The 16400-nt window shown below is 35.9% G+C and overlaps 3 protein-coding genes across 6 annotated transcripts; all 3 read left to right on the top strand.

Moving 5' to 3' along the window:
* The first annotated feature begins 1985 nt into the window (after positions 1 to 1985).
* On the top strand, positions 1986 to 6049 carry LOC113462206 (protein ALP1-like). Of its 2 annotated transcripts, XM_039118879.1 has the most exons (3): positions 1986 to 2677; positions 4528 to 5292; positions 5426 to 6049. In XM_039118879.1, the coding sequence occupies exons 2-3, from the start codon at positions 4530 to 4532 to the stop codon at positions 5887 to 5889; spliced, it is 1227 nt and encodes a 408-aa protein (XP_038974807.1). In that variant the 5' UTR covers positions 1986 to 2677; positions 4528 to 4529; the 3' UTR covers positions 5890 to 6049. The 2 variants fall into 2 exon arrangements, with proteins under 2 accessions (XP_038974807.1, XP_026657860.2); XM_026802059.2 differs by lacking the exon at positions 1986 to 2677 and having other exon boundaries at positions 4417 to 5292.
* On the top strand, positions 3198 to 4439 carry LOC120106037 (L10-interacting MYB domain-containing protein-like). The gene is made up of 2 exons (XM_039118880.1): positions 3198 to 3563; positions 3651 to 4439. The coding sequence occupies exons 1-2, from the start codon at positions 3204 to 3206 to the stop codon at positions 4281 to 4283; spliced, it is 993 nt and encodes a 330-aa protein (XP_038974808.1). The 5' UTR covers positions 3198 to 3203; the 3' UTR covers positions 4284 to 4439.
* A 1301-nt stretch (positions 6050 to 7350) lies between the features above and the next one.
* LOC120106036 (poly [ADP-ribose] polymerase tankyrase-like) lies at positions 7351 to 13988 on the top strand. 3 transcript variants are annotated; one of them, XM_039118878.1, is made up of 3 exons: positions 7351 to 7581; positions 11202 to 11822; positions 13547 to 13988. In XM_039118878.1, exons 1-2 carry the CDS (start codon positions 7427 to 7429, stop codon positions 11809 to 11811), a joined length of 765 nt encoding a protein of 254 aa, XP_038974806.1. In that variant the 5' UTR covers positions 7351 to 7426; the 3' UTR covers positions 11812 to 11822; positions 13547 to 13988. The 3 variants fall into 3 exon arrangements, 2 of the variants coding, with proteins under 2 accessions (XP_038974806.1, XP_038974805.1); XR_005508268.1 differs by having other exon boundaries at positions 7352 to 7581; positions 11202 to 12055; XM_039118877.1 differs by lacking the exon at positions 13547 to 13988 and having other exon boundaries at positions 7352 to 7581; positions 11202 to 12294.
* The last annotated feature ends 2412 nt before the right edge of the window (positions 13989 to 16400 follow it).

Genomic DNA, 16400 nt, shown 5'->3' with positions numbered 1-16400 from the left:
GGAATATCTAGCGTTAAAAGTTTTCTAGGATCCCTATCAATAACACCATTGGTAATTCCATATTCAACAGCCTCAATGGGGGACATGTAACGGTCAATATCTTTTTGGATCTGTTCAAATGTCCGAGCAGCGAAGCATGAGATATTTTTTCGGTCAAATTTTAATACATGGGGGATTTTCATTTTTAGGGCCTGTTTGGGTGCTCCGGCTAGATTTGTGGGATTGGATAAGCAAAAAAAAACATTGCTATTTTGTTTTTCTTTCTCGAAAATTATTGCAGGAATATTCAAAATAGATCCTAAAAAGTAATAAAGCTTTCAATCTTAGGATTTTCATTAAACTTCACTTTTTTTCGTGTCAGGGTCAAAATATTGAGTATTTAGAATGAAGCTGCTTGTGTCTCACCATTGATCCAAAGGAACAATCTAGGTAAGCTTTGAGGCAAGAAATTTAGCATTATTTTTTTTTTCAGTTAATAACATCATATATCACAGAACTAATACATATGGTACTATACACAAATTTAGCCACCACCACAACAAAATTTACAAGATTGATAAAGAAGGGCTCGTGCTGCAAAACAAATGAAAATGTTTCAATTTCACACTCAGAAAAAATATTGACTTGGCAGTAAAAACTAAATACTTTTAACATGAATCTCAAAGATATTTATTTATTTTTGGATAAATAATTCAAATTAAATATATAATGGAAAACGAGAGGCAATATGTTGAACGAATGAGATTTAAAGGCAAAGAATAATGGAGCCCCAATGTGAGAACCCACGTGCGTATTTATTTAATTCTACATCAGCTATGCACTCGGTAGATCTTGAATACTTGTACAGGATCAAGAAACCTAAATAACATTTTTCAGCTAGTCATTTGAGGTGAGATCCTAGATTGTTACAAATGGTACTAGAGTGGATCAAGGCCCATGTAGACTACGGGACACTACAGCACGGGTTCATGGAGGTTGATTAGGGGCTGATCGTGTTGCTTGTGATTATATTTGAATGGATTTGAACTCTTAACCCGATAAGAACGTTAGGACTTAAACAGGAGGAGGATGTGAGAACTCATGTGAGCATGTGTTTAGTCTCACATCAGTTATGCACTAGATATATCTTGGATATTTGTACCAGACCAAGGAACCTACCTTTCGACTAGTTGTTTTGGGTGAGGTCCTAGATTGTTACAAAATGGTATCAAAGCGGACCCCGTCCTAGCCCATATAGACTAGGGGGCACTACAACAGAGGTTTAGATTGGATTTATGGTATTTATGATTGGATTTGAATGGATTTAGACCTTTAGTCTAGTGAGGACACTAAAGCTTAAATAGTATGTGAGGACCATGCGGGCGTGTGTTTCAGCTTTCATTTAAGCTTGAATTAATTTGATTAATTTTGAGTTAATTTCAGCTTGATTTAGGATTGGCTTGTTTGAAAATTAAATTTAAATTAAGCTGAAAATAATTATAAATAAATTAGGCTTGACCTTAAAATTGGAGGTGGAGATTTAATTAGGCCCTGTTTGGGGGAGCTTTTGGAGGGCCAAAAAGCACTTTCTGGCCCTCCAAAAGTACTTTTGGGGAAAAAAGTGTGTTTGGTAAAATTTCCAAGAAGCTGTTTCAGCTTTTGCGGGAAGCTGAAAACAGCTTTTTGGCAGAAGCTCCAATTTGGAGCTTTTGGGAGGAAGCTGTTTCAGCTTTTTCGGAAAGCTCTCTTTTTGACAAAAATGCCCCCATTAAAATCTAATAATTACATAGCTTGCCCCTTTATAAACCTAAAAAATCTGGTTGAGCCAAGAACCCTAGCCGTCAGAGTTCTTTCCGTAAGAGAAGGTATTTTTTTTTTAATTTTTGTATGCATTCCTTGACCAATATTTTAAAATAAAAAAAATTTAATCCTTCTCTGCACCTTCCAAAACCAATGTGTTGTTTTTTTTTTTTTTTAATCATCACCTAGCGGCCCGTCCTCCTCGATCATGGACCACGAAGAACCCCCCTGGACCACGGCATCGCGGTCCAGGCTGTGGCCGCGACACCGTGGACCGCAGCATTGCGGTCCACGATGCCTCCTCTCTCGCCACGGGTGAGACAGAGGGAGGATCTCTCTCTGTTACAGAGAGATCCTCCCTCTGATCAAGCTGCGACACCGTGGACCGCACCACCACGGTCCACGGTGCCTCCCCTTACAGAGAGAGAGGATCTCTCTCTGTTACAGAGAGAGAGGATCTCTCTGTAACAGAGAGAGAGGATCTCTCTCTATAACACAGAGAGATCCTCTCTCTGTATGCTTAATGATCTCGCGGTCCACGGTGGACCGCGAGATCCTCTCTCTGTTGCAGGGAGGAAGTTCTCGTGGACGGCGAGCTCTTTTCCCTCTCTGTTACAGAGGGAGAGAGAGAGAGAGAACAGAGAGAGACATCTCTGTTACAGAGAGAGAGATTTCCCTCTGTGGTTCGGGTGGACCAAATTTTTCCTCTCTCTTCGGGTGGACCAAGTTTTTCCTCTCTCTGTTACAGAGAGAAAGATAGATTTGTATTTAGAATTTTAATGGAGTTTGGTAATATTATTGTTGCCTTCTAACTTATGATTGGATCATTTTCTGTCAGGTACTATCACCTAGTGGCTCAGAAATTTGCAATCTCCATTGCACTTTGAAGCTTTAAGAAGTAAGAATACTCCTTTTATTCTTAATTAGCAAAAATATTTTATGCTTATACTTTTGACTTAAAGTCCAAATTACTACTTACATTATCATTCTTCAACAAAATTCACTGCTAGTGATTCCAAGAATGGACATTTAATGAATATTGAAGCATGTTTTAATTAAAAGATCTTACACCTTATTGTCATTTTAGTGGTGCATACTATTGTTACTAATACTTCCAATATTGCCAAGAAGATATTGGGTACTCAACATCGTATTTGGCTAATATTGGGAACTTGACAATGTAATATGTTTTGGCTTGAGCGTAGTTAGTGCAAGCAACAAAGTGCAGTTAGGCACAGGTTTATAGTGCAAGCAACAAAATGCTTATAGTTCTATCAAATAATTGCCTCTTATTGCATGCCTTGTCTAATATCTCATTGTTTTTCTAATATGCTTTACAAGGTGTTTTATTCATATGGATGAAATCATGACTTATGATTGACAAAATGTTTCATGTCTTTGTTGTTGCATTGTAAGAAAAACAAATGTCTAAGAAGAGCCAACATACCCTTGCTGGTCCATCAACCCAAGATGAGAAGAAGAGGAAGGCCATTTGGAATGAAAAATTGATAGAGGAGTTTATCGATATATGTATTGGTGAAGTTGAAGCTGGTAATCGCCCAGGAACACATTTCAATAGGTTAGGGTGGGCCAATATAATTAAGAAATTCAATGAGAAGACTGGAAATCAATATGACTACAAAAAATTTAAAAATAAGTGGGATAACCTGAAAGCAAATTGGAGCATTTGGATGAAATTGGTGGGAAAGGAAACAGGACTTGGATGGGATCCTGTTAGAAATACAATAGATGCACCAGATGCATGGTGGGAAAAAAAATTGCAGGTACACGTGCCACTAGTTTAATATTTGTAAGATTTTTTATACTAACCTATAAACTACTATTGACAACTATATATTGTTAACTTGCAGGAGATTCCTGATGCAGCTAAGTTTCGAGAACGTGGTCTACAACATGCCATAAAATTGGATAGGTTATTTAGAGGTACTAGTGCCACTGGGGAGGGGGCCTGGGCACCAGCTTTACTGTTGCAGGAGGATGTTGAGGACACAATTGAAGTATATGAGAGGTTGGATGGGGTTAATAATGATACATTTGAGGGCTTAGGTGACTCAGATGAGGACCATCATATGATTGCATATAAAATTGATGATGTTCCCACTGATAATTTTAATGTTAACCTTACTCTTGCATCTGATGCTATCCAAGAGAGAGGAAAGAAAAGAGTTAGCTCTACTTTGCATGATAAGAAATGCAAGAAGGTTGGGGGTGCTGCACAACTATCTCAGCAATTGAGTCGTCTTATTGATGCAGTGGAGAAGAAAAGTACAGTGCCATCCAAGATGATTGATAAACCTGGACGTAGTATCGATGAGGTGATGGACGTAGTGCATATGATGCCTGAGATGGTAACACAACCTGAACTGCTTTTGATTGCTGCTGAGGTGCTCCTTAAAAGAGAACATCGAGAGATGTTTATGGCACTCCGAGATACCAATCTTCGAATTGAATGGCTCAAGCGAATGTCAAACTTACATAAGTAGTTGTTGACGTACTATTATGGCAATATGTTTTGTAGTTTTAATTATGAACTTCTATTATAGAATGATGATGGACTATATGTATTTGTGGTATCTCTTGGATAATGTATCGTGGATGCTATTGATTTTATGGATATTATAGATGTTATGATTTTGTGATATTATATGTATTTGCATTATATGTTTATATATCATTTGTTTTATTTGCTACAGATGTTTTATTTTTTGCATAATATGTTTTCTACAGGTATGGGCAGCATTGACAATAGTTCTGAGGAGAATTATTCCAGTGAAGATGAGATAGTTGATAATGATAATTATAATATTCTACTAACTGCAACTGTTGGTATGGTTACTGAATATTACACAAAATATATTGAAAAGGAGCCTTGTAGGACCTCTTATCAAACTGGATACAAGTTTGTATCAGAAATTTTACATGGCAATCCATATAGATGCCAACAACAATTTCGAATGGAAAAACATGTATTTATTAATCTGTGCATGGAATTGAAAATCAAATATGGTTTAAAGGCTTCTAGATATATTCCTGTTGAGGAGCTGGTGTCTATGTTTTTGATGATTCTAGGACATGGGTTTGGGAATAGGATGGTTCAAGAAAGATTTCAACATTCCGGAGAAACAGTTAGTAGATATTTCACCCATGTTTTAAATGCTGTTTTAAGGATGTCCAAGGATATTATTACCCCGCTGGATAAAGAGTTCAAAAATATTCCAAGTAAAATCCGCGATGATCATCGTTGGTGGCCTTATTTTAAGGACTGCATTGGAGCAATTGATGGCACCCATATACCAGTGAAAATTTCTCCATCCAAACAAGTACCATATATTGGCCGAAAAGGGATTCCTACACAAAATGTTATGGCTTGTTGTGATTTTGATATGCGTTTCACTTTTGTTTGTGCTGGATGGGAAGGTACTGCTCATGATACTCGTATTTTTTTAGATGCTATACACAGAAAAGAGCTCCAATTTCCACACCCACCTAGAGGTATGCATTTTAATTAAATATATTATAATATAGACGTATGCATATTAATTAAATATATTATGATCGCAAGTATACTTTTTTAACTTTCATTAAATATATTAAAATACTAACTCATATATATATATATATGCAGGTAAATATTATTTGGTGGATGCAGGATATCCTCACATGTTGGGATATATGGGGCCTTACAAAGGGGAGAGGTATCATTTACCAGATTTTCGACGTGGAAGTCAACCAAAGGGTATGCATGAAATCTTTAATCATGCACATTCCTCCCTGAGATGCACTATTGAGAGGACATTCGGATGCTGGAAAAGTAGATGGAGAATGTTGAGTACCATGCCCAACTTTTCTTATCATAAACAAGTCCAAATTGTGGTGGCTTCCATGGCTATTCATAATTTTATTAGAAATCATGCAATCAAAGATTTGGAGTTTCAGCCTTATGATGATAATGAGGATCTACTCCCTTCTGATTGTTTAGAGATTAATGAACCACAGGAAGAACTGAGTGCAGAGCAAAGCCAAATATTGGGTAACCGTGAGATGGATATTCTGCGTGATCATATTGCTTCTCAACTTATAGCTCGTTGACTTTTGAGTGCAGTGCAATTCCACATGTTGTTTTATTTTGTATTTGACCAAACATGAATGTTCGTTGTATTTTTGTTGCTACTACGTCAACAATGTAAAAAAGTATGAACAAGGTAAAGTTAGAGAGGATGGATATTAACTATGTGCAATCCTTGATTAACTATGTGCTAAGATATATGTATACCATGCTAGATTAATTGTGTCCAATCCTTAATTGTGTGTTAGAAAGGCTAAACTGTGTGCCAGGCTATATGAAGTATATTCCAAGCCTTATTAAAGTATGCACGTAGAATATGCTAAATAATTTTTCATCTATGTGATTCTCGTCTAAACATCTAGTAATCATTTAATCAATTTTATCACCTAACTAGAAAAATTGTTAGAGAGATACCATAATACGTTATCACCTACTATAAATATAATATTATAATACGTTATATCATAATACATTAATATGTTATGTTAAATAATTTAATATTATGTTATATTATGAAAAATTAATTTATACTAATAATTATAATATTTTATACCTTTATTATTGTATTATACTATAAATATTATATTATATTATATTACATTATAATACATTAATATGTTATTTTAAATAATTTAATATTATGTTATATTATGAAAAATTAATTTATACTAATAATTATAATATTTTATACCTTTATTATTGTATTATACTATAAATATTATATTATATTACATTACATTATAATACATTAATATGTTATTTTAAATAATTTAATATTATATTATATTATGGAAAATTAATTAATACTAATAATTATAATATTTTATACCTTTATTATTGTATGATACTATAAATATTATATTATATTATCTTACATTACATTATAATACATTAATATGTTATTTTAAATAATTTAATATTATGTTATATTATGAGAAATTAATTTATACTAATAATTATAATATTTTATACTTTTATTATTGTATTATACTATAAATATAATATATATTACATTATATCATAATACATTAATATGTTATGTTAAATAATTTAATATTATGTTATATTACCAAATATTAATTTACTCTAATAATTATATTACTATTATGCTATATTAACATAACATTATTTTATATTACAATAATATTATACTATATCGTATATTTATGTATTAATTTATGTTATGTTTTATTATGTTCTGTTGTATAATACTATGCAATGTCCTTTATGGTAATTTTGTCATACAAAAGTACTTTCTCAGTTTGTTTACCAAACACAAAACAAAGTACCACAACACTTTACGAATGTAGTTACCAAACAGCAAACAGCTTTTTATAACAGCTCTACTTCAGACAGCTCTACTTCCAACAGCTCTACTGCCAACAGCTCCCCAAACAGGGCCTTAGTAAGTTTGATCAGACCCAAGGTTGGTTGGCTTGGTCACACCGATCGATGTCGGTGCTTCAAAGATAGCCAAAAGAAGCGTACGCGCAGCATTCGCCTCGCAAGTTCGCGTTCCGGAGGTTGTCCTGAAGTCTCGAACTTGTTGGTGTCGAGGAGATGGGAAACCCTCGGGGGCCCTCGAAGAAGAACCAAGGAGGTGGCGAATCCGATCTCCACGCCGCCGCGAGGTCCGGCGACCTCCGCAATGTCGAATCCATCTGCAACTCCAATCCCCTTGCCATCAATTCCAGAGACCGCCATTCCCGAACGCCGTATCCTTCTTTTCTCGGATCGTTTAATCTTAAAAATATTCTCCATACGGTCTCATCTCCATGTCTCTAGATTTCAGTGCTGAATGGAATTAGAGTAAACTGCCCCTTGCCCCATGGTAATTTGGTAGACTGCTATCATTCTTTTAGGGTTAGGTTTTATTCATCTTTCGTGTTTTTTTTCTTTCTTTTTTTGATGTTTTTATCTTGCAGTTGATTTTATGGATTCCTATTGGCAAGAATTATCAAAAAGAATACTTTTTTTTTTTGGAGCAGTGAACAGGAATAGAGATTTATGCTCAAGGCAAAGGCTCTGAACATTTTCCCCCTTTTTAGCTGGTAGGCTAAAGTTGGTGGATGTCTATCAATCTAGGGGAATTATGGCATTGTTATCCATGAGGTGGTTTTTAAAATTTTGTTTTTTGGTGGAAATCTGTTTAAAGATCTTTGTTTTAGTGGACATATTAAAAAGATGCATCTTGTTGCCATGATTTTTTTTGGAAATCGAGGCCGGAGATGCTAATGTATTCATTTCAGAAGCTAATTACCGGTGAAAAAATAGCAGTGTACGGTCTACTTATGTATAGTGGATTTCCCAGGAGATTTGGGACAGTCCCATGTGTCTCTGATAGGGAAAGTTATATAGCTCCAGTGGTGTTTTTCTGAGTGGGAATGTTAGGGTAAGATTATGAAGAAGATTATTAGACACAAGGAGTGAATATAATGAGGCGTGTGTGTGGTAAGTTTAGGATTACAGAGTTAGAAATGAGTACACCGAAAAACCAATTAGAAATGAGAAAAGACAAAGTTAAGGAGTTGCACTTATATGAGTTATAGTGATTTAGAGCTGAATAAGATGGATTCACCTTATTCACTGTAGAGAAGAATCACACAAAAGTGACAGTACAATCAAGGAATGGGACAGACACATGACATATTCACCATTAGGTAAAAGTCCAAGGTTCGCCGTACCGGTACCGAACCCCGTACCGGTGCCGCACTAGTATAGGCGTACCGAGTGTCGGTACGGTACCATACGCTCGGTACCGACCGTACCGACATTGGTGTACCGATACCGGTACCCATCGGTACGGGTACGATACGGTCGGTACCGACTGGTACCGACCGGTACAGCAAACCTTGGGTAAAACCATAGGCCATGGTATTTGTGGGTACAAGTTTGATATTTCAGGGAATTATTTTAGGAAAGAAAACATGAACCATTTATGTTCTAGTTGCTTTCGTATGGTTTTCTATAGCGTTTTCTACACATCATGTTTTTGGGAAATTCAAAATAATCTATTCCAGGACATGTTTCTATGGAATATAATGGGACATCAGAAACTTGTGAGATAAATACCTTGAGATCATGCATGGAAGAAAGACTACAGCAGGTCCTTGCAAGGAGAACTTATTGGATTTATGTGTAAAGGTCAAGAAAGAGGGCCGTATCTCAGAAAACCTTGTTGGATATAGGATTTGAAAATCTTTTGGTTGAATTAGGACGGCAAAGAACTAATGGAGGCAGTCCAAACATATGGCATCAGGCTAATTAGTTACGGAGGAAACCCATGTGCATGTAGGATATGGTTCCTGTAGATATATAAGAAGTAAGAACAAAAATTACTAGTACAGTATAAAACACTAGAAAAAAATAGTTCCTATTTGAGCAACATGACTTCTATAGGTATCGGGAACTGATATTCCTATCTCCAAGAGTATAGACAACTAATGGTTTCAGTCATTGTAGTTATCTTCTGACAATTCAGGATAAGGAGTGGGCTATCATAAAAGGATGTGAGAGATAAATCTGTGGTATTTATAAAAAAAATGAGTGGAAGTTAACCTTCTCATTCTTGATTAACTGGATTAAATTTTATTCTCAAATATAGTATGGCAGTACCTGGGCAGATTCTGCTTTTATTATCAAATTAATTCTGTTCTATTTTTTTTCTTGGCTTGGAGGAGTGGGAAAATATTCTTAGTAAGAATTGAAGGAAAATGCAAATTGATATTAGAAATCTTTTCCCAAGTAACATATAAAGCCTGATATAGTAGACTTAAGAGAAGCTAAGCAAGAAAAGGAACGATAAGTTTTGCATGAAGTGAGGAATGTGAAAGATGAAGGAAATATCTTGAACAAAGTTAGTTCCAGAAATTACAATAAACCTTTGCTCTTTCAAAAAATTACTTTGCTTTCTTCTGCAATGGCAAAACATCCATAGATATGCCAGAACAATTTTTCTATTTTTTATTATTTTAAAGAGTGAGGGAATGGATAGCAAGTTGCAAAAATCATCTTCTAGATTCTCAGGGGTATATAATGCATACTCTTAATGGTGATGTAGGACATTTTTCTACTGTTATGAGCTGGAAATATTAGCCAGCAGATCCCCCTATAGTCAGCCAATGTCACTTGATTGGTCTGTTTCGTGAGTTTGAAGATTACATATTTGGATGACAAGTCAGTGGGTAGTTAGATGGGCATGTTGCTACAAAAGAATATATTTGTTATCATATTAACAGCGTTCCCTTAAGAAAAAATATGATTATTTTGGAGGATTGCAAATTTGGTTTGAGGGTCAATTAATTGTTAGTTTTTTGTCTATTTGTGCTAAAGCATTTTAATGGAGTGATGTACTTTCTATAAAATGGAAGTCTAGTATTGGAACCAATGAATTTAAAGAACAATTCAATCAAATGTGTTTTGGTTGTTTTTCCTCTTATATGCATGCTCTACATGTTTTTCCTGAAAAACATTTTGCTCCCAAACCATATTGCACTTATCAGATGATGGTAGGAATGCCTAAATAAGCTAATCAAAAGTAATTTATAAACTAAAGCAAACAAAAGGGTGATGGACTGCTCGATTTTTGTTCTCAGTATTTGTAATTGTATAACCAGAATTGTTGCCTAAGGTTTTGAATAATGTGGTCTTGCGACTGATTGCTGATATCGACAATTTTTTTTTTTCTTTATGACTTCAAAGTCTTATTTTTGCATTTAAAAGAATATTGAGGATATCTTATGTTTTATGTAAAAGAATATTGAAGACTTTCATTTGGTTGAAGTCATGACTGGTTAAATTGTTTATGATTCAAAATGTAAATAGTTTAATTTGCGGATCATTCAACTGCTATCTCTTCTTTTACAAACACAATACACTTTTTGCTTCTCTTGACAACTTGGAAATGCTTCTTATGATTTAATTATCCTATTCCTGCTAACTCTTGTGAACAACTGATTTTTTAATTTACCTTAAACCAACTTACCAGACCACATAAGGTGGTAGACTATTCATTTACTTTTTGTTTCGGATATTGAAACTCTGTAACTGTAAGTGACTTTAATGGTTTGAAATGCTTGACTGTTGTTTGATTACACAATTTCTGTACTGATACTTATTTTAATTAATGATCTTTCTTTCTTTCTTTTTCTTTCCCCAATTGTTTGGTCCTTTTGTTGGTCATTTTGTTTGCAATGCAAACTTGCAATAAATGTAGTTTTTAGGGTATTAAACAAAACTTTTCCTTCTTACATGCTCTCTACATATTATAATGTTTCTCTTCATCTTGGCCATTATCTATAGTATGTTTCCCTGACATTAATGATCTGAAATTGAGACTGCATCTAGCTGCATGGTCTGGGCAGACAGATGTGGTGAGGTTTCTCTGCAAGAACAAGGCTGATGTTGGAGCTGCTGCGATGGATGACACAGCTGCGATCCATTTTGCTTCTCAGAAAGGTCATCTAGAAATAGTTCGTATTCTTTTGGCTTCCGGAGTCTCCGTAAAAGCTGCTAACAGGAAAGGGCTGACTCCTCTGCACTATGCTGCTCAGGGATCCCATCTAGAGCTCATTAAGTATCTAATTAAGAAAGGTGCGAGCCTTACTGCCAAAACAAAATCTGGGCAAACCCCTCTAGATTCTGCACCTACTAAGGAGGTCCGCTCTTTTCTGCTGGAGTGTGAAAAGTCATTAACCAAAGGGGACCAATCGACCACAAGCAAGATGGGTAAAGAATCAGTGTTAGCTCAGTCTGTCAATGAAACCAACACAGGTTCTGATGCTAATGATACAGTTAATGAAGTTGATGATGAAGACAGTGATGCAAGAGAGAAGCGAAAAGCAGAAGAAGCCGATGACGAAAGCTTGCCAAAGCCCAAGAAGGCTAAGGTTTCTCTGGAACACCTCCTAACGGAAGATGATGCACAAGAGGAGGTGGAAGAATGAAACCTGTGAAGGTAGGAGGAACATAACTGGTATCTTCTAGTCTAAAGTGGAGTTAAGAAATGCATTTTTTTTTGGGTTAATCTAGCACCAAAACAGTTGTGAGCAACATTGATGGAAAATTTATGGACAAGATTCGCAACTTTGGAGAGTACTAATCTCGAGATTGAATGCTTGCCACTGTAGAAGCTTCCCCATGATGATTTCTGTGTTTCTAATGGAAGATCTTCACGGGGATAGGAATGAGGTTAGACATAAAAATGATGTTTTCATAATTCTTGTACTTTGTTTTGAAGAAGAGATCAACATCATTTGTCCTCATAGCAGGGTCTTTTTTTTTTGGTCAGAGTTACTATGTATTAATGAGCTGTTGCCTTGGTGTTCTGTTTCTGGTTACAATTTTAGATAAACTTGTTTGGTCCAGTGGCATGGAAGCAAATCATGCTCTGTTTGAATTTATATAAAGCTTCCCCTTTCTTCTAGTAAGTGCTTCCTGTTGCATTAGCTGATGATGTGTGATGTTCTGTTTGAATTTCTATAAATATTCTTCATGCCTATTATATTTATTGGCCTTTATATTGGCTGAAAAGAATATAAATTTATTGATAAAAATCATCTGAAAATCATGACTTCCTATGCTTCTCATATTTATTTGTTTAGATTATTTATTATTAAAATAATTATACAATTAGTCTAAAGTTCATGTAAAATGAAATCTCACACTTTTGTGATGGCGCACATGCATTTTAACTTTGGACAACTCTATTTGTCAAGCATGAGAATGAGAAAGACATTGAACTTTAGTGTATGGTACATCAAAATATTTACTACTTATCCCCTCACAAGTAACACATCACTTTAATGTGTAGCACAATTATTTAAGACTTACATTGCAACCCAATCTACTATATATAATAAGAAAGTCTTAAAGAGTCAAGAAGTGGGAGCTTGCTCTCGAAGGCCTTAAAAATGTTACATGTGTTACCAACATGGCTTCTTTAACTTTTTTTTTTAACTTTTTTAAACTCCTCAAAGTCTCAATAGCATGATCTGTCCTTTTTTTATCCATCTTTTCTCTTCCCCCTTTAATCATGGCCTCTTCTTTTCCTCCATTTAAGTAGGTCCATCCATCAAATACTCTCTCTATGAACCCACACGCATTTTAGGTGCCAAGTTTTAGTCCTCAAATAATAATTAACCTATCGGCTTGCGCTTTTTTGAAATCAATAGATATTCTTTGCTCTCCTTGCAGATCATTGCTGATATTTGTCATAGAGATTCTTTGCTCTGCAGGCAGATCATTGTCGATATTTGTCATATTAGTACTCTTAGGAGTACTTTACTCGAAGAAAAAAAGAGTACTATTAGATGTACCCCAGTGTGTATCCAGGATGAGCCCCAAACTCGGTTTACTGCCGCATACATGGAGGGGCTTTAATGCCCATTTCATTCTCAGAGGTCCATGATAAACCCTTCCAAGACATGCATTGCTGCATCTGCACCTAGCTGGATTTTAGATTCAGGAGCCTCCCACCATATGACAGCTGATATCTTCATCATGGATCATCCATTATCACTTCATACTCTTGAAATATTGATTGCCAAGGGCTCTACTTTATCTGTTACACACCAGATATCTCATGTTTTATATGTTCCTAAACTTGCCATGAATATTTTTTCTGTCAGCTTGCAGGTCACCACAAACTATTACATTGTCTCTTCATCTTGTTGAGTGCAGGATGTCATACCAGGTGGTTGATTGGCCCAGGTCATAGGCAAGGGGTGAAGGCTTGGCATGCGGCATGAGATCGGATGGAGGAGGTATCGGAGGTTAGCCATCGGAAGTACTTGCATTCAAGTCTGACACTGTTGGTAGGCTGAGGATGATTTCAGGTATCATGTTGTCTGATGGAAGGCTACTGTTCTTCTTGTCTTTGGACCAAGAGCATGTTTTCACCTCCTTCACTGCAGCAGCCAGACTATGTTCATATTGGTTGTAGGGAATTGATGGCGGCTATGAGGGGAGGAATCTAAATTGGTGACCGATGTTTTCACCTCTGAATATGGATTGGAAATCCAAATAAATTCTGTGATGAGTGGCTAGAACAGAGCAAGTAAAGCGTATGTCACCAGTGCTTGAAACCTTTATATGGTTGAATTAATTATATTGGAGGATCCTACTTCCACTGTACATATAAAAGGACATATGCCCACCAGAAGGAATCTAAATCAATTCCCCCTCCCCAATCTAATAATCAATCAAAAGCAAGAAAGAAAAGCTTCCCTACTAGGAAGTTCCTCAAGGTTTTCCATCAAAAAACAAAAAAAACCTCAAGGTTTTTGTTGCCACAAAATCTAATTTGTAGGTCAATGTGCAAACAGGAAAAATCCTGTTATGCCAATTATCATCATGTAAAGCATTTGATGTATGTTGGCACCATGCATGTAGAAGAAGTGTTCCATTAACTATAACAAGGATGATTTGTGAACATGATCTCAACATGATCAGAACCTGGGGAGGATGCCTGCCATTTAGTACAGGAGCCTGCCAACTGAACCAGTGATAACTGTGACTAGGTAGCATAAAAAGATATCTAGTGTTACAGTTTACAATATTCAGCAGGCTTAACCTGAGCCTGATTCTCCATGGTGAAGTTAAAAATTATAATGATAGTTGTAGCAATGTAGATTGTGAAGTGGATTTCAAGCAACACGCATCGTAGATCAGGTCGACCACCAGCCATCTTTAAGGCCTCAGTTTTGGCATAGCCATGAGCCCCATAATGATGAAAGGAGGGATTGAGAAGACACCAAGAAAGACCGCAACCCATCCAACTATGCTCAATCCTCTATAATTCAGTTAACACCACTGTCAAACCAAACACTGAAAACGTTCTCGGTAGTCCACCTCGAACTTCCGGGATATATAGTCCAAGAAGAGAAGAAAAGTACAGGCTACCACATGGCAAGGATGGGATCTATCGTTAAGAAATTTCAGGATCTTTTGTAATTGAAAGTTTTTTGTTTTTTCATTTTGCTTAAATAGATGTATATATCATACATTACGGATACGGATACAACCAAAAAAATCGAAAATAATAGATTCCGGAGCGTATCTCCAAAGTAATTGGCCATATAGGAGGCCACCCAATCGGTTGTCCCATTGACCTCTTCATACATATGCTTTGCCTGCAGAGCTATTCCATCGCAAACCATAGCCCGAATGTCCCTAAGTAGCGGATGGTAGTCACCCACCCCATCCACGTTCTGCTGGATCCAGTTGATGAATGCTGTTGAATCGCCCTCGAGCAGTACAACTCTAGCCTGCAGCACCCGCCGAGCATAATTCAAGCCAGCGGGTAATTGGAAGCCTTCAGATTTCTTTAATATTCTTCATAAAATCCTCTACTTCTTTTTAGTGCGATATAAATTATGTTTAGCTAAATCTTCTCAAAGTCATAAGGCCCTTTTTATCAGATTGTTTTCCCTTCTCTACTTACTTTTCATTTCTTCTCTCTTATATTCTCTTATAACATATCACTGTAACTTTTTAATGCTTTTATAATAAATTCGAGGAAGTTTCTCACTTCCTCGACTTTCCATTCAAAAAGAAAAAAAAAGAAATGGGAAATATCTTTCCCTACAAACATGCAATTTTCTCATGTTATAAGAACCGAATTACTTCACTTCATATACATTTATTTAATATAGAAATAGTCATAATAGAGCTCAGGGGTTCTGATTTAGCAGCAGAATAAACGTCCTTCAGAATCCAAGATGAGACGATCCACTAGAGTACTCTCATGACTTAAAATGTGCACACATGGGCCATGCACAATTTAGGCCAACCTTTTGCAATAAATTGACACCATTGTAATAAATATGTTAAATAAATTAATTATATCATGCAGCTGAAGATTCATGCTATCATTTCAAACAAGCGAGACAAATATACTTTCCACTGCCTCGTTACTTCACCTACAAGTGCTGATGACAAGCTCTTGAAGGTTACCCTTGCATCCCAGTTCCCATTATTTCAACCCCATTGTAAACACACACCCCTTTGCTCACCTAGGAAGCAACCAAGTACCATGTGAAACACTTCTTTTTTTCTTTTTTTTGATGATAAAGAGTGGCTAAAGGGAGCCATCCAGCTTTTATTAATAAAGATAAAAGGATTTACATCTTGGAAGAGAGAACAAGATTAGTTAGAGAGATAAAGGGATGAATAATAAGAACTCCAATAAAAATCAAACAATAGGAAGAGTGTAAGAGATATTCTTGATGATTTTGTTCCAAATTCTCATGAAAGCCGATAGCTTTTTTTGATTGCATAGAATAGACCACTCATTGAAATTTTGAAGACCAGCATAAGCAATAGAAAGTGATGGAGGATTGCTTGTTAAGAAAAACCCGAGGGTTTCTCCTCTTTCAAACAGCCCAGATTATTGCCATGAACAACATGAGAATAATAGGCTGAAATTGCTTTGAGAAATTTCTGAGTCTCCATTCCATAAAAATTTTTTTTAAAGGAGGTTTAAGGGTAAAGAACTCCAAGGAGAGTAGCCAAATGGTAGAGAGAAGAGGGCAGA

Source organism: Phoenix dactylifera, unplaced genomic scaffold, assembly GCF_009389715.1.
Source record: "Phoenix dactylifera cultivar Barhee BC4 unplaced genomic scaffold, palm_55x_up_171113_PBpolish2nd_filt_p 000437F, whole genome shotgun sequence".
Taxonomy (NCBI): Eukaryota; Viridiplantae; Streptophyta; class Magnoliopsida; order Arecales; family Arecaceae; genus Phoenix; species Phoenix dactylifera.
The sequence above is the reverse complement of the archived record's forward strand: the minus strand, read 5'-3'. Positions and strand labels throughout refer to the sequence as shown.